We start from the raw sequence: 18,160 nt of genomic DNA, 5'->3' as shown, positions 1-18,160 counted from the left end.
CTGTTTCGATGATTTTCTCTATTGATTTTTTCCTCATGTAAACGTGCAAATGATATTGTAGTTGTCATAGTGCGGGGTTGGCGAGCTTTGACTTCACACCGGATATCTGGATTAAGTCATTCGATAAATGTACCCACCAATTGTCATTCGGAGTAATCTCTGGCTTGATTTGACAATCGTTCAAATCTGCTCTGATATTCTAACACTATGAAAGTCCGACGAATTTTGGCGAGCTGCCCATCAACATTCTCGTATTCAGATGGTCCAAAGCGAATAAGAAGTCTTCTCTTGAATTGCTCCTATGAGGGAACCCCATGGCAAGTTTCGTACAAATCTTACCATTAGATTGCATCTCCATCTAGCTGGATTGAGGCTATTTCCACCTTCGATTCTTTTGGGGTTATGTGAAAACGGAAAATTTTTTCTGCCCTAGAGATCCAACTGGTCGGATCTCCATCTTCCCATCTTGGAAATTCCACCTTCATGCGTGGGTAGCTTATGTCCTGTTCTTGGTTCATTTTTCCCGTGTCTTTAGACCGGTTCAAAATAAGACTTGAACTTTCATCTTGTTGAAACTTGTTGAAGCTCTCCAATAGGCTCTTTTTGAAATTGTTAAGGGTTTCTTGTAACCGGTTTTCAATTCTAGTTTCTAATGCTTAAATTTGTGCTTTCACTGAGTTATCGATAGTCATTGCGTAAGACAGTGCTGTCGACGTGAAGCTGCTGAGGAAGCGGACGCCGAGGGCAACGTAAAGGCTTGCTATGGTCGCTGGGAGAAAAAAGTTGCTGCCCTGTTTCTGTCACTGCGTGGGGTGAGAGTGCTGCGGTCACTGTGAGGAGGCGGCGTCGGCGTGGGGAGCGGTTCGCTGGCCGGGAACAGCGGTGGCGGCCCTTTCTTGCTCGAGCAGGATGGGGTGTGGCTGCCCTTATGCTGCAATTGGCTGGGAGGTGCGTTGTTGAGGGCTGGGAGGCTACGTGCGACTACGGTGGAACGAGGGGGGATGGTCGAGCCGTAGAAGATGCAGAGGATGGCGGATCTAGTGGCTACGACTGCGACCCAAGGGGAGGTAGCAAGGGTCGCAGTTGGGAGGCGGGGGGCGGTGGTTGCTGGCTGGGAAGCAACGGCGACGGTGGTGGCAACCAGCGACTGCGGCAGCAGAGGGATCGACGGCTAGGTAGCAGAGGGTACTATGTTTCTATCGCATTGCAAAAGGAGTCGTTGGCGACACCGAAGGATCGCGAGCGGTTGAGGAGAAGGCTGCAATGCTTGGTAACGGTGGTGGCGCAGTTGGGAGCAGCGTCCCAAAGGGTTGCTGAGGGTTGGGATCGACAAGGGGGCTGTGGCAGCAGAGGGAGCTCTGTTTCTGTCGCATCATAGAAGGAGCCGCTAGCGACGCCAAAGGATCATGAGCAGTTGAGGAGAAGGCTGTGGCGGCTGGCAGCGGTGGTGGCGCGACTGGGAGCAGCGTCACCAAGGGTCATTGAGGGCTGGGATTGACGAGGGGGCTACGGCAGTAGGGTTGGGATGGACGAGGGGGCTGGTTCGCTGGCCTGGAAACAGTAGCGGTGTCGGCGTGGGGGGTGACGAGGGGGGTGGTCGCTGGCCGGGAAGCAGCGACGACGGTGGAGAAGGGGAAGCGGGGGTTCCTTCTCGGTCGAGAAGGATTGGCGTGCATGGTTGCCGACTTCAATTTATTTATTTATTTATTTTTTGAGATAATGATAGCTACGACGAAGTTATGTGAGAAATTACAGCGAGAACGACGAGGATTGTTGCTTTGATACCAAATGATAAGACCCATAGGGTTTTATCGTAGAAGAAGAGGGAGAAAAGGGATGATGACTTCAAGGGGATTGACCTCCTTGATTGATCACTTTGAGGTGATCGACCTTCTAGGGTTTGTCAAAAGACTAGAATAATATTTCATTGATTGTCGAAAAGAAACAGTTACGTCCCTATTTATAGAGTTCCACCCAAGGTCCACCAGGACTTGGACTCTTAATAATAAATAAATATTAAATAAACCCCTATCCGACTCTTACCGAACTAAACAAACTCAACAAAACATTATTCAAAAGCTCAGAAAATAAAGGGATCCTAACAACAACATGCACTGAATAAGGCAATGATATGAGGAGGCATCATGGCAACATCAACATGAGGAGAAAGTAGAGGAAACGGTGATGTAAGGAGGTGAGGATGATTTGAGGAAATAGTGGTGATGGCAGCACAGGGAGGCAGCAGCAGCAGAGGCAGCGATGGCAACGCAAGGAGGCAACAACAGAAAGGGGGCGGATGCGGAGGTGTGGTTGGAGGTCAAGGATGCTGCTGTGATGGAGGTGGGGTTAGAGGCAAAGACAAGATGATGTTTGCTATGGAGGGGAGACTGAGAGGAGGAGAAGCTATAAGAGAGAGAGAGGAGCTATCAACAACTGTTGGTAGCTGTTAAAAGAAGAAGAGGGGAGGAGGGCTCAAATTCAGTAGCTATTGACAAAAGAAAAGAGAAAGGCCCATATTAAAAGAAAGGTTCAGAAAAAGTTAAAAATGTATCATGGTGTATAAAGCTACATACGCTGACCCTCTCTAGATCCTATCTCAAATTGGTGGGAACCCCACACACTAGTTTATCCTTTGTAGAAAAAGCTAAGAATATTCTGGTATCGGATGGTAGACTTTACTTCTGGATACTGGGTGGTAGACTTACTACTCGTTACTTTATTGGACAGTGTGCCTGGTAAGTTGACCTTACCAGATGGTATGCCTGGTATTGAATTAGACCAGGCGATTTATGTACAATCTCAGCTATCGACCAGTAAATATTGGTTTGTACTGACCTGTACTAATGATATTTAAAACCTTGAGACAAACAATTATGTATATGTATTTATTTATGCTTAGTATATGTTATAAAGAATTGGGGCCTCAATCCTGTCATTTGAACATTAAAAACATGGTCCTCCAAATTAAAGCATAGCTCCATTGAATATGATCTACATTATTAGAATTTAGAAAACCTTAGAAATCCAATATTTTTTTTCGGAATCTTTTGTATTTTCATCTTGTCCATACAAAATGAATATTGTGAAAAATATTTGTGGCACACTAGCCTATGTTTTATGCCATTTCAATTGAGGTTCTAAACCATTGATTCTTCTTTGATGACATGCATACCAGAATATGCCATTTCAAATGAGGTCCAAAACCATTTATTTTGATCTGATGACATGCATAGCAATAACCAACATGTTTTGACATGTTTAGATTGTTAGTGAAATCAAAATATATTTTATGCTGTTAAAATACTAATTGTCACAAACATTTGATGCATAGGTATGAGATTCTTCAAAATTTATATGTTTATGCAATATGGTTGACCATGTATATGATCTTATCTTCAGTTTGGATCCACTTGGATTGATTATTAATAAGAATGGAAGAAACAAAGCCTCAATCCTCCAGACAGAGTAAATCAAGTATAAGATTAAATCACATATACATGCATGTATTCTACACACAAATAAGTCAGAGGTTTCTAGATAGTTAGTTTTGTTCCTATTGTAAAAAGAATTAACAGTCTGTCTTAGGATTTGCCTCAACATGTCATCATAGTCTCCATGAAGACATCCTTATGTTCTTGACTTCTATTACTCTGTGTTTCAGATTTAGTAGTATCACCTGCAGATATAACACATTCCAGCTTTTGACTGTGTCAGGTATCACGAAGCTGATATGAGGACAGGAAAAGCAACATATTGGCAACTTACAAGCCTTCAAGCCTTCTGGCCTGGTCTTCAGGTTTTCATTTTGACCTTGAAAGTTACAAGATCATAGGAAATCAAACCTATATAATCCTGTGTTGCATTATTGCCATCAGATTCTTGTTGGGGACATTGCTGCTGCCAATTCATCACATCGTGAGTTTTTCTATGTATGGGACAAGTTTGGTGTACTACCAGAAAGGTATATTCTTTGGTCAACTTAGAAACATACACATATTTTCAAACTATCACCACTTTGATTCTTATTTAACCTTGCATGAAATTATATGTATAACTAAAGACGAATATTTCCCTCCAAACTTGTTTAATCTTTGATAATTTACTTGTGAAGATACTTTCTTGCTGTTTACCGTCTGGAGGAGAATATTTCAAGCCTGCTATCAAATAATGTACTTTAGTTTGTAGTGCCACATGATATCAGGCACCTAATAAAGATTGAGATCCAAGAGACCATTATGAAGTCTCCACAAGACAATCACTTGCACATGCTTCAGAGAATATAGAAGGATTGTGGATGTGGTTGTTAGATTCAGAGGTTTAAGGTTTTGTTCTTATAGATTTATTAGTTTCTCACTTTTCTTTCAAATTCTAGATGGATCATTGGGTAGAGGCTTGAGAGGATGAAACAGATTTACTAGGCTAAATGATTCAAATCGACTTGTGGCAAGTAATCTAGTAAACTTCTCATAAATGATGAAAAATCATGATATCATGACCAGTAGCAAGTAGAAGAGTTATTCCTCAGTGACAATTTTTATGACTTCTTTGAATGAAGTAATTATCTGTGGTTCAGATACTTCTATATAGTTTAGAGTTGCTCTTTGATGAAGTATTGTTTTGGACAAGGTTTTTAATTTCGAATAATACTGCCCGGTACTGGTCTGCCAGCAGATCGGTACATGGACCGCCCGTTACCGGATGGTACCATTGATTGGGCTGTTTCTGCCCTGTTATCGTCTTAAATTGACTGTGACCGAGGGAAAAGAAAGAAGAGGGAGAAGGGGAAGAAAGAAATGGGAGAAGAAGAGTACCTGTGCCACGCTCCCTTCTTGTTTATCGACGACTTCTCATCCGTGTAGGGAGAAGAATCCTTGGCGTCGCGAGGAGAAGAGAGGCGACGTCACCTCGACGAAAATGATTATATATATATATATATATATATATATATTTACTGAGTGGTACATCGAAATATATCGCTCGGTATACAGTATCGTACCGTACCGAGCAAATCTCGAAACTCTGCTACAGTACAAAATTTCAGTCCTTGGTTTTGGATGTAATATCTTCCCGACTTTCGTCTTGGAAGCTAATATGAAACCAGTCCTTTCAAAAAAAATATACAATTTTATATTTTATTTTGAGACAAAGGAGAACAACAACTGATCCTATTTCATTAAAAATCTGAATAAGTAATAAACAGACCAAAGAAGAAAAAGAAAAGAAAGGGAAAGAAATGGAACATAAAAAAGAGGTCTCATAAACTAATCCACAAAATCTTCAAAACAATGAATTTTCCTTTTAGGTACAGCGTGTTATAGTGTATAAATTTTATCGATCAATTTCTTCTTGATAAAAAGTAGTTTGATTGCTTTTGTCAGTAGTCTCTGTTTAGTTGCATCATGTTTGAAAAATAAAGAGTTCTATTCAGTATCTGCAGATATAAATTCATGCTAATATTTGTCCACCCATTTTTGTTTTTTTATGACTGATATTATGAATTTATAGTAATCACTAGTAAGAAAGTGAGTTGATTTAGCTTTAAATCATTAGAATATTGTACAGACACCTTTAGGACTCGTTGCATAAGTAGTTTCAGTTCAAATTATATACATTTTTTGATAATGAGAGGATAATATCACCAGGAATAATCAGAAATCAATTAAAAAACATGATGCATAATGAAATTATATCAATATCCTCACTTGTGTGGAAGTATGGATGACTATGGCATGACTTTATGACAAGATTCAGATATACAAACAAATATAAAAAATGATAAGACATACAAATACAACAGTAAAATATATGCTATATATTAATATCACATAAGGTAAATCTTTTTTTAATACAGCAGCCCTAATACATTAATTTCTAAGTAACATACTTCCAGAGTCCAAAGAAATACCAATAACATATTATAATGGAAGTATCATCATTATTTTTTATTTTATTAATATAATCGAATGCTTGATACAACAGTCTACCTAATCTTGTGTCCATATTGTCTATAATTAAAACATCATGTAAGGAAAAAACTTCCGAGAATTATCCACAAAATATCCCAAATCATTCTAAAAATTCCTATTTTTTCTGTAATTATTTCAGAATCAGATAAAAGTACCTACCATTGTGGATGCAGTAAGCATCCATGTTTCATAGCTTTGCTTTTATTTATTTCTTTTGCTTGTCTTATGCAAATTGCAATAAAAAATTGTGGACTTATTCTTCTATATCTTCTTAAATTATATAATTTTTGATCTATTATATGATACAAAAATCTGCTGAAATAACAGATTAAAACAGTAACTTTGTAAATGCTCTTTACATCTAAATTTTCATCTGGTTTCTCTATGCAAATATCTTCCTGTATGTTATAAATGTATTATTTAAAGAAATTTACTACACATCTTAAAACTTAACAGCTTTCTTTTTACAGGTACCTTCTGGACCATGGCATGTTGCATCCAACTGAGAAATACTATCCATTGCGCCCTGAACTTGCAGAGTCTACATTTTACCTTTATCAAGCGACTAGAGGTTACACTTGTTTTACTTTGTTTTTATCATCAGAACTAAATAACTTTGGATGTTTACTGTTTATAAAATAATTTGAGACACTTTGGGTCAATCACTGGGGGCCCATTACATTATGGTCTTCAAACAGTTAATGTGACCCTCTACTAGTCTTTCACCCCCCACGCCCCTAGGGAAAGATGCATGCAGAAGTCCACTTGATATTGGTGAAAAAAAACAGTACTCCTGGCTTGATGCATGTGATCTTTTAGCAAAAAAAAAGAATTTAAGCTTGGTTGTAGTAGGTCTGAATTCTCAGCCATATAGGAGAAAATATCAACACCCACGGTGACTCACCAAAAACTCAAATTTGGCAGCATTCATATAATAATTTTTAAAATATTGTATAGGTCAACCTCATATGAATTTATATTTATATATCAGCTAATAGTAAGATTGTGGTTCACTTATCATTTATGCATTATTATGTTCCAATTGCTTTATCTAGACTATAAAATATTAAAAATAATTCCCCCTTCACAAATTACCTTCTCTCTTAGGGAAATCTTTATGGAAGTACCTCATTTTTTAGCTTATGTTGCTATCTGCTTCCTAATGATAATATTATTGTGTTTATGTCATTTTATGATTTTCTTTGGTTTACTATAGTTTATATAGTTTGCCTTTGTTATATTTCTAATTTTTTTCTTCTTAATTTCTACCTTGATGCTTCATTTGCATATATCTTTAAATGGTCTATTATAGTTTGAATTATTTCTTATAGCAGTTACGACAATTGTTGTTCTTTGCATTTTTTTGTTCGTATTTTTATTTTTTGTTTTAATTGATCCCTAACTTCGTTTCTTGTCGGTTATAGCACCCTATAGTAATCTTAATTTTGATTTTTTTTATCATTAGGGATTCTTGTATGCGTTGATACCAAGGTTTGACATACTAAAGCATACCGTTCGGTATGGGCGATTATGTACCAGTCTGACAGAGGATCAGTACGGGCGATACATCAGTACACTATGGTGTACCGAGTGTCGGTACGCTCGGTACAACTCAATACGTATCATATCAATAGCTGATCGGTACACCGGTACGGATCGGTAATACGAACCATAGTCGATACCCTTTAAACATATAATTTTTTATTATATGCATTATGCGCTAATACACTTGAAGGGATAAGGGCTGCATACATCAGCAGGGAGCCTCATACATTGGGTTCACCAATTTTGTACCCTTTAAACCAAGGTTCGTCGTACCACGTTGTATCGCTCCATCACGGACAAAGCTATAAACAGGGTGTTCGATGTAATGCTTATGTATGTCCGTGTCTTTCGATTTTATTCATGCTTTGCATAGCATGTAGAGGGTTTGCAGTAGGCTTGGCAGCTCTATTTTGATTGGCTTTTGTAGTTGTTTAAAGCTTGTAAACGTAGGTTGTGTGTAGTCGTCGTATAGAGACAAAATTGCTCAGAAACAAGCTATCTAAGTAGCCATTTTTGGGGTTTTCTAGCTCCACAAAGTGGTGCGGAATGTTAGCCAGCACAACACCTAGGAGCTATTCGGGTGGCACGATTAGATGCGCCTTTGGGGTAGTGTCTAGGGTTGGTTCGTTGCTTTGTTCCGCAGTAGTATCATATGGGCACTTGTAGGGACTTTTGGCTGCGGCGGACCACCTTGGACCCAGTGATTTAAAAAGTGCTAGGCGCTAAGGTCCAAAAACACCCGAGCGCTCGCTCGAGCTAAGCGAGGCGCTAAAATATAAAAATATATAATATAATTAATAAATATAATTATTTAAATAAAAGTATGATATTAAATTAAGAAAATCTTGTAAAATTACAATATCACATTAACAAAAAGTCTCAAAATTCAAAACAATAACAATAATTTCAAATAAATAAAAATTAACAGTATTAAAATCAAAATAATATATTATTAATATAATAAATAAAAATATTGTTACTTGTATACAGTTAGTAGTATACTGTTAATATACTGTTAACAGTATACGAAGTGAGAAGAGTATGAGTAAGAGGAAGATCGTAGCTGCTGACTGAGAGCAGCGGTAGCGAGAGTGGCGAGCGACGACAGTGGCAGCGATAACAACGAGCAACGGGAGCGGCAAGCAACGATAGTGGTAGCGGCAGCAGCAACGGTAGCAGCAATGGAAGCCAGAGCGACGACGGTGGCAGCGGTAGCAGCAAGCAGCGGCAACAGGAGCGGGAGCGATGAGCGACGACAGTGGCAGCGACAGCGGGAGTGGGAGCGGCGAGCGACGACAATGGCAACGGCAACAGTAGCAGTGAGCAGCGGGAGCGGCAACAGTGGCAGCGGTAGAAGCGAGCAACGGTAGCGGCGAGTGACGATAGTGGCAGCGGTAGCAGCAAACAACGGGAGCGGGAGCGGCGACAATGGCAGCGGTAGCGGTAGCAACGAGCAGCGGCAATGAGAGTGGGAGTGGCGAGCAGGGTTAGGGTTGGGAAGTCGCGAGAGGAAGGCTGATATCGGTGGTTTAGTTGGTTCGATTGAACCAACTAAAGCACTGGAGACCGAACCAGACATAAAATGTTGGTTCGGTCGCTTGGTTTAACCCGGGCGCTCACTCGAAGCGCCCGACGCCTAGGCTCGGGCGAGCGCCTAGGCGGCGCCTCTTTGAAGTGCACCACCTAGAAATGAAGTGCTCAGGCCTCGCCTCGCCTCGCCTGAGCGCCTAAGCGAGCGCCCGAGTGCCTAGGCGAGCGCCCGAGTGCCTAGGCGAGCGCCCGAGCGCCTATTGAAATCACTGCTTGGACCATTTAGCGTGCGATCATTCAAAGTTTGCAAAGTCTATGTTTGTAATTTGCATTGCGTATCAAGTGTTTGCTGAAATGGCTACTTGTGGATCCCGAGTTAAACGCTTCCTCTAACCTATTTTCTCTTTTGCAGATCCTTAAGAGACCATAAGAGGTTTTAGGGAGATTGACTTTTTACGGATGGACATGCAAGGGTGCCGCACAACTTAGGCAAAACCAGCTAAGTCCGTGATAGCTCGATACGGGCGGTATGTACCGATCCAATAGCGGATCAATATGGGCGGTACATACCAGTCTATTAGTACACCCCATCATACCATGTGTCGATACATCGGTACATAGTGTACCAACCACCGGTTGGTACACCGGTATGGACTAATAAGGCGAACCATACTTTATACATATGTATTATGTATAATAAGTTACTATAAAGCAAGGTATGCAATACCGTACCGTACCGGTGTTTCGAGGTTGGCTCGGTACGGTACGGTACCATGTACCGAGCGGTACACCAGTGTCACGAACGGTCGTCGCGCACTCGCAACAACTCCATTCAACGAACTATTCGTCTCTCACACCTACATGTATAGCTGCTTAATAATATGTTTTCTCTTGATTTTGGGTCATTTTGCTTGTAAAAATGTAAGTTCGAACAAGTTGTAGCGTTACAAAGCGACCGCTCACCGAACCGAGCAAAACAACCCAAAAACAGCCCAAAACAGCTCCATTTTCGTGTGCCGCGGTGTCACGGACTTAGCTGGTTTTGCCTAAGTCGTGCGGCACCCTTGCGTGTCCGTCCGCAAAGGCCAGCCTCCCCGAAGCCTCCCATTGTCCCTTAGGACCACCAAAAGAGAGAACGGGTTAGAGAGAACGCCTCAATCGGGATCCACAAGCAAACATCTCCGAAAAACACTTCATAGACAATGCAAATTACAAACAGACTTTACAAGCTCTGAACAGTGGCACAACAAAGGGTAAAATGGTCCATTACAGACCGAAAATCTCTCACACGTGTCCACATGACACAACCTTTATTTACAAGCCTAAAGAGGCCACCAACCCAACTAAAATGGGACTATTAAGCCTTCGGCCGCCCCTCTACATGCTGTACAAGGCATGAACATGCCAAAAGACACGGACATATATAAGCATTACATCAAACACCTTGTTTAGAAGTTTGTCCGTGACATTCTCCCCCACTTATTCCTTCGACGTCCTCGTTGAAGCCTTTGTCGACACTGCAACTCCTCGCCTCTACTGAGTCTTCAATCTTCTGCTCCAGCTGCAATGCGCCTCTTGGCTCCTTGCTGCTCTCCGCTATTGTTTTTGAGTAGTCGAACCTTTGATCCGCCATGTTGCTTCAACTCACCAATGACTCTGACTCTGGTGTGGGGTTGGTTGAGTTGTGTTGATCCTTGTTGATTCCTGCGGATCCTCCCAGATGAAGGAAAAGACCATCCTTACTGCGCCAGTCTCTCAAATGCCTCATGCTGCTTTAACTGGGTGGATGCTTGTTGGAGCTTTAACGAGCATCATCTCGCAAACTTCTGAAGTTTTGGGTCCTTCCTCCACAAAATTTGCTCATTGACTCTTCTTTCACTTAGTTGTCATATCCAAGTAGGTTCGCATCACTTCCGCTTTCGATTGACATTTCGTTGGGAAATGAAGCGGACAATCTACTCTCAGTAGCACTGATCACCGTTGGTGAGGATTTGACAACTATTGTCTTTCATTATCTTCGAAGGGTCTTTGAACTTGTGCAGAGCTCCTCTGCTGGATAGATAAGAGAATTGGGGTACTCGGTTTCGCCCATTCTTTTGAGAGTTGAGAAGGCAAAGGTTACTTGACTTCGCCCGCCTCCTCGAGGTTGTACTCCATGCATCGAGCTGGTTACTGGTCTTCGCCTGCTCTTTGCTCACACTTTTGAAGCACTTGAAGTGTTTGCACTCCTTGCGTTGAGTTAGCTACTGTGATTCACATTCTCAATGCCATCGAACTTCTGGAATGCGAGAAGTTTTCACCCCAACTTGGAGTAATTCTCTTATAGGTTTGGTCGCCTCTGGGATTGTACCGTCTTCTCCATCAACCCTACCGCCTACTCCACTGAGTAGCAAAGGTACAGCACCGCGTACTGCCTGCTTCGTACCTTGGTTATGCACTCTTGCATGACCCGAAGTCCTTCACTTTCGGCTATCTTGATGAGAAGCACATTGACACCGGTCTTACGAAGTTCTTCGGCCTCTGCCCTTCAGCCTTGTCTCGATACTTGGAGATTGCCTCTGCATTCTCCACCTCCTCGGCCCCTTTCACGACCAAGCGCTCTCCCTCCATGAGAGCAAGGGATCAATGACTTTCACGGAAGTCCCGCCTCTGCGGTACCATGGCGCTGCCATGCCCATGGCCCTACTATCCATCGCCTCGCATCTGCATCCCTTTTCTTCACGATCAGTAGATATGTCTCCGTGGAACTCCTCTGAGTCCACCTCCATTCTAACTGATGCTTGATTTTGGGTAGCTAAATCCCTCTGGACTCGTCGTCGCTTCCTCGCCCCTTTCGAACCCCTGTTTCAACACCTCTGTGTTCTCCAAGCAATCCGTTTGGTCGATGAAAAGACAGACTGTAACTCCCATGCATGGCCTCTGCCATCACGTTGTAGGGTTTGCACCGATTATGTTCTCCTTAGCTTCCTTGGTAGCAACGTTCGCTTACTCGGCCTTGTCCTCTGACTTGCCGGGCTCCCTTAAGCGAATATGAGCTATGGAGCAGTCCAACTCTCCAGCTGCTTCGATCATACCTCTGCATGATCAAGTTCCTCCCATGGAACTCACTGGTACTTGCATTCGAACTTTTCCCTTGGTGGAACCCAGCCCCCATATGCTGATGACCAAGGTTTTCATCCGATGCAAAATTCGATGCACGTACGGAAGACCCGCCTCTGCGGTACCATGGCCTTCACTCCTTGAATCCATAGCCCTTCTTGCCGTCGTGTTATTCACCGAAGTGGAGCTCCCAATAGCTCCCGATCATACCTCCATATGATCTAGTCCCTCCCGGGACTATGTCGTGTGTATCGCATTGCCACGAACTGTTCCACCACGATCCGCTACACCATGTCGCCTCCTGGTGACATCTCCATTGCATTCTGATCCTTGTGGAATAAACTCGAATTGTGAACCCTCCATGTGTGGCCTCTGCCAATACATCGCAGGGTCTCTTCCACCTTCGATTTTGTTCGCTCCTTTGGCAATCGACCTTCATCCCCCCACTCTTGGGTCACACCTAGATGAAGCACCGCTCTAGGACAGTCCGTCGCCTAGTAGCTCCCGAAGTCCACCGACTTCACCGTAATTTGTGCACCATTGTCTGGATCCTGGGCCTCTGCCCCTACCAGCACAATCTCCGCTGCGCACTGCTTCCTTCATGGCAACTTGAATGGCAACACTGTGGCATATTCTTCAAGAGTACCCGCCTCTGTGTCCTCTTGCCCCGTGCTAAGGCCTTCTGAACCCAACTTCGCCTCCGCAAATTGAGTCGCCTTAGTTCCTCAATCAAATGCTCCTCCGAGATAAGGTGCATGTGCCCAGAAACTCCCTTCGTTTTTGGCACCATGCAAGATGAGTCCGCTCCGTTAGAATGAAGGACCCATGGAACAACATGATCCTACTCTTGCCTCTGCAAGAGTTCATGTCCTTGACCTCTGTCTAAGAAAAGCACTGTGCCTCTGCTCCATGTTCCAACTTCTATGTTGGCTCCCTTCATGCAGTTTGGGTACTTCGCCAAGTTACACCCGAGTTGCTCCGCTCATCGTTTTTGCATTGAGTCGATGGTGGCCCTCGCGCCCACCATTCTACGGGTCAGCCCTCCCTTGAGTCCGATCTCCACATCGACTCCAAGTGTGCCTTCATTTAAGTTGCTTTGGGTCGCTCCCCCACTTGATCTCGCAATGCATCCACCAATGCATTCTCTCAAGCGAGATCATGCGACGACTCCTCGCCGCTTGCTCAGTCCATCGAGCTTCGTGGAGTTGTTGTTTGTTGAGGTACTCCTCCTCAACATGTGAGGTCCGTCTCACATGATTCTCTCTCTGGAGAGCCGGGATTTATCCCTCCTGGATAACTGTCCCATTGGAGCAACATCTCTCTTCGTTTCGGAGACCACCATCCCCTTAGACTACTCCGATCTGCTGAACAAACTGTGCATTGTTCTGCCTCCTGCAAGCGCACTTGCTAGATTGCGACTCCCCGTCAATACAGCCCCCGTTGCACCTCTCAAGGCCTAGCAACATGCTGAACTCATTGCACACTTCAGCCTCCTACGGACGTATCCTTCACATGCCGAAGAGAAACTTTCAATGCTCTATGGCGCCGAGTTTCGGTCGCCTTGGGATGGCCACGAACATTCCATCGTTCGCATACAAGCCCATGCATGAGTACCAAATTTTTCGAGTTAGCAATTCCCCTCACCTCTGTGAGCTTTGCATAACTCTTTTGGTCATTGAGCAACTCATTCCACCTTGGATGGTCTCATCCATTACCAAGCGCCTCGCTTGTCTTGAGCACCATCAAGTATAGTTGTCAATGTTGAGCCGTAGCTCAAACTCAGCCATCCCAACCTTTGTGCGCTCCACATTCTTCCAAGCTTGTCTGTTCTCGTGGTGCCTCTTGCGCGAAGGGTTGGCCATTCCTCTGAATGCCAATCTCAGATGCCCGCTCCTCCGAGCGACTCCTTTTCCCTACATCTCCATGCCTGTTTTCCCCCAAACGGTCGCGTGTGTGCTGACTGCCCTCAACGCAGCCCCGCTAGGTCCCCCACGTTTGCATGCTAAGTGTTTCTATGAGTGCTTGTCCCGCTCTGATACCATCTGTCACGGACTTAGCTGGTTTTGCCTAAGTCGTGCGGCACCCTTGCGTGTCCGTCCGCAAAGGCCAGCCTCCCCGAAGCCTCCCATTGTCCCTTAGGACCACCAAAAGAGAGAACGGGTTAGAGAGAACGCCTCAATCGGGATCCACAAGCAAACATCTCTGAAAAACACTTCATAGACAATGCAAATTACAAACAGACTTTACAAGCTCTGAACAGTGGCACAACAAAGGGTAAAATGGTCCATTACAGACCGAAAATCTCTCACACGTGTCCACATGACACAACCTTTATTTACAAGCCTAAAGAGGCCACCAGCCCAACTAAAATGAGACTATTAAGCCTTCGGCCGCCCCTCTACATGTTGTACAAGGCATGAACATGCCAAAAGACACGGACATATATAAGCATTACATCAAACACCTTGTTTAGAAGTTTGTCCGTGACAGCGGGCTGATTTCTGGAATCTGCCTCCGCTCACCAAAACGTCAGCCATCTCAGCCCCTTGGAACCCCCCGGGTGGCACAGGGCTGGATGGGGCTTCGGTATAGTACCGGGCGTTGAACACTCCTTCGCAAGTTCGCACGTTGCCTTGACGGGAACTTGTTGTCGCGTCCGGGACTCGGTGAGCAGCTGTTTGTGGGCTTGCAGCTGTTCGTTCAACCTTCTAAAGCCCTTGTTTTCCCCCTCTCCCTCTTTTCTCTTGTGCACGCAAGGTGCTCGTTGAATTGCTTGTAAAGCTTCCCCTCTTTTCGCGAGACGTCGGGACTTGTTCGTCGCTCGTTCTTTCAAACTAATCAACTTTCTCTTTTACAGGTCCTTCGGGACCTGCGAGAGGTTGCAAGTGGGCTGATCTTTGCGGAGCAATATCGCAAGGGCGAAGCGCGACTTAGGCAACGCAAGCTAAGTTCGTGTCTTGGCCGGAAGGGTGCCTCATGCCTTAGGCAATTCCAACTAAGGCCGTGATACCAGGGCGTACCGAGCAGTACGCTAAAGCGTATCGAGCGGTTTTATATATTTCTTCCTCTACTGTAGCACTGTTACAGTGTAGCACTGTAGCACGTTCCGTCCGGTAGCGGGCGGTCCGCGTACCGGTATGCCTTCGGACCAGTACGTACCCCCCGTACCGGATGGTACCATTCGAAATTGTATACCATGCTACAAAGTACTATCAAGCAACTGATAATATCAATATTTTGATTTAAATTCAATGTCACGATTGCATAACATCTATTAAGTGTTGTACCCTCCTCTATCTGGTTCTTCTTGTGGCTTATAGACCTTGGTGCTTGTGTTTGGTCTATGTTCATTGCATATATATGGCCAGCTTCTCTGTTGATTAAAGAAACACGAAAAGATCTAAAGCAGTTGAAAAAGCAAATCTCTGAGCAGATCAATGAATTTGCATCACTTGTCATGGAACTTTTTTTTATGACACTTTGTGATTATGACATAATACACCATCTCCAATAAATTTTTTCTGCTTACTCACCCTTAGCAAGCAATGCTCTTTCAGACCAGAAAATATGGTAAAATCTTGGCGTATTTAAATATATAATATCCCAAGGGCCCTTTAACCAGGTTACAAATCCTCAATATTAATTGGTATTCCATTTTTGTAGACATTTGTGATCTTATTCACTTATCACTTATTTTTGGTAGTTTTTTTTTCTATGATTATGTAAGGCCTTATTTTTAGCAGACATTATGATTTATTTGTCTGAGTATGGATGTGTCTTAGGCTTCTAGACACTCTTAAAGACATGGCATCTGCAAATCCATAAGCGGACCTCTATGGCTGAATTCTTCTCCATAAAATGAACAGTAATGAGGGACCTAAGAACAATTGATACTTAAATTATTGGAAGCTATCTTTGATTTACCAATTATATGTTGTCAGTCCTGTAGGAGCCCCAGAAATCCATATAAGCTGTGACTTTGATAGCAAATTTTTCTATACAAAATCCGATTATGGATATTAGTTGTACTTAATCATTGTGATGCATGTAAAGTTTATGTTAAACATATGTGCCTTGAATATTTTGCTATTCTAATTGCTTATGTTTTCCAGGATATGCTAATGTTAATTTACATTTGAAATATATATATCATTTATGTGCTGTTGGGATTGTTGACAAATTAATTCTACTGCAACAGATCCTTGGTATATGGAAGTTGGTGAGACAATAATTAATTCTCTCAATTACTATACTAGAGTGGATGGTGGTTTTGCAAGTGTTAGAGATGTTACAACCATGGAACTAGAAGATCATCAGCATAGTTTCTTTCTTTCTGAAACGTGAGCCATACGAAGATTGATTTAATTTCTGTCTAAAAAACTATTAAATATCTTGAATCTTTTTACTTTTTCATGGCCAGGTGTAAATATCTTTATCTTCTCTTTGATGATTCATTCTTGGCTGGTCAGAACTATGTCTTTACTACTGAGGGTCACCCTCTGCCAATCAGAGGTTCCTGGCATGAGAAACTTCCAGAGGCTTACATTCCTGCTAACTGGACTTCAGTAAAGGTGTTCCATGCTTCTGGTCTTTTCTTCCTCCTTTCTTTCCTTTTTGCTGATCTATTTGTTTATTTCTTTTTCATTATCTTTATATTGTATTGTTTGTGATTGATCTCTTTGCTAGATATTGTCTCCACACAAGCTTCTTAGGTACATGCATTGTGTGCGCACATACACGTTACAAACAAGCTGAAAGTTTAGACTAAACATTGCATCATAAGAGAATGAATCAAACATATTATTTAGTTCTTATATTTTAAGTTATCTATAAATGGATTAATATTGCCACAAATAAAGTAATGGTGGGAAAAGATCCATATATTCAGCCCCAAATAATTGGTTTATTATTTCAGTATCAATAAATTAGATGTAGTGGCTTAGTTAGTCCCTCTTAATCAAATAAATATGTTAGATACTCTCCAGGTAGTTTAGGTAATAATTGTATGCATGTTGTCTTAGGATATTATTTGAAGCATATATGTGATTAATAATTGTTTTGAATATAAATGTTGACTACACATTATTTCTGTATGCTGACATATTACAGCATCCAAATACGACACTCCACTTATAAGAAAGTTTGGATATGGCATGTCAGACTAGAATATTGAAAAGCAAAATGAAGATGGAAAACCACAAAGAAGGCAACTTTGTTTGTTGCAAATATTTTCTACTATTCAGCTTATTAAATGTTTCTTCATTCATGACGTTGCAGAATGAAAATCAAGCAATTCGGCTAAGTGCTTTGTCTCAACAAGTTTGTCCTGCAACAACCACAGGAGGAAGCATCTCACTGCAAATTGAGAGTGCTTGCCATATCCCCGATTTACATGCTGATCACAGATGTAGAACCGACGATGAGTGTGGGATTGATTCGACGACATGTAGGAAACGGGTTTGCAGCATGGCTGGCTTTTGTGGATTGTGGTTATTCATACCATAATTCTTGAGGCAAAATCAATGTAGTATAGATATTCTTTTAGGCAGGGGAATAAAGAGAAGAAAAGTATTTTTAGAGTTGTACATTTGGTGTAGCTGTTCTCGGCCTGAGCGTATCTTCATCGATGCTAGAGGGGATCCTTGATATGGGGTATCCAATTATATTACCTTGAGGATTATAATTCACGCAAGAATCATCCTTAATGTAGAATTTATCCTTGTCAATTTGTTCACAATTAATTTAATCCTGTGAAATTGTGTTTGTGCTGGAACAAAATTTCCACAGTATGTGAATCAGATTCCTTGTACAATTAATTCCGTAAAACTGATACTTTTATTTCCAGGAATTATTTGTCCGTATGTAGCTAAACGGCTCATCCATATGTCACGGCCTCAGGTATCTATCTTCCAGTCTGCGGTTTCATGTGCATGCAAGATAGTTAATTTGTTTTAAACTTTTTAATAAAAGAAATATTTATTTTTAATACTCAAGTAGATGAGTTGCAATTAATTTTTTTT

At 42.3% G+C, this 18,160-nt stretch overlaps 1 protein-coding gene across 1 annotated transcript in view; it reads left to right on the top strand.

Moving 5' to 3' along the window:
* Positions 1-17,889, top strand: part of LOC135595157 (alpha-mannosidase I MNS5-like) — a 31,875-nt gene extending 13,986 nt beyond the window's left edge. The window contains exons 10-15 of the mRNA XM_065085712.1: positions 3,715-3,796; positions 3,876-3,961; positions 6,437-6,537; positions 16,339-16,480; positions 16,561-16,711; positions 17,418-17,889. Of these exons, the coding sequence (XP_064941784.1) occupies positions 3,715-3,796; positions 3,876-3,961; positions 6,437-6,537; positions 16,339-16,480; positions 16,561-16,711; positions 17,418-17,645 (790 nt within the window). The 3' untranslated portion in view covers positions 17,646-17,889. The remainder of the gene's footprint in view (positions 1-3,714; positions 3,797-3,875; positions 3,962-6,436; positions 6,538-16,338; positions 16,481-16,560; positions 16,712-17,417) is intronic.
* Positions 17,890-18,160: the final 271 nt, after the last annotated feature.

Source organism: Musa acuminata, chromosome BXJ1-10 (genome assembly GCF_036884655.1).
Source record: "Musa acuminata AAA Group cultivar baxijiao chromosome BXJ1-10, Cavendish_Baxijiao_AAA, whole genome shotgun sequence".
In the NCBI taxonomy this organism is placed as follows: Eukaryota; Viridiplantae; Streptophyta; class Magnoliopsida; order Zingiberales; family Musaceae; genus Musa; species Musa acuminata.
Note: the sequence above shows the minus strand (reverse complement) of the source record. Positions and strands in the feature narration are given on the sequence as shown.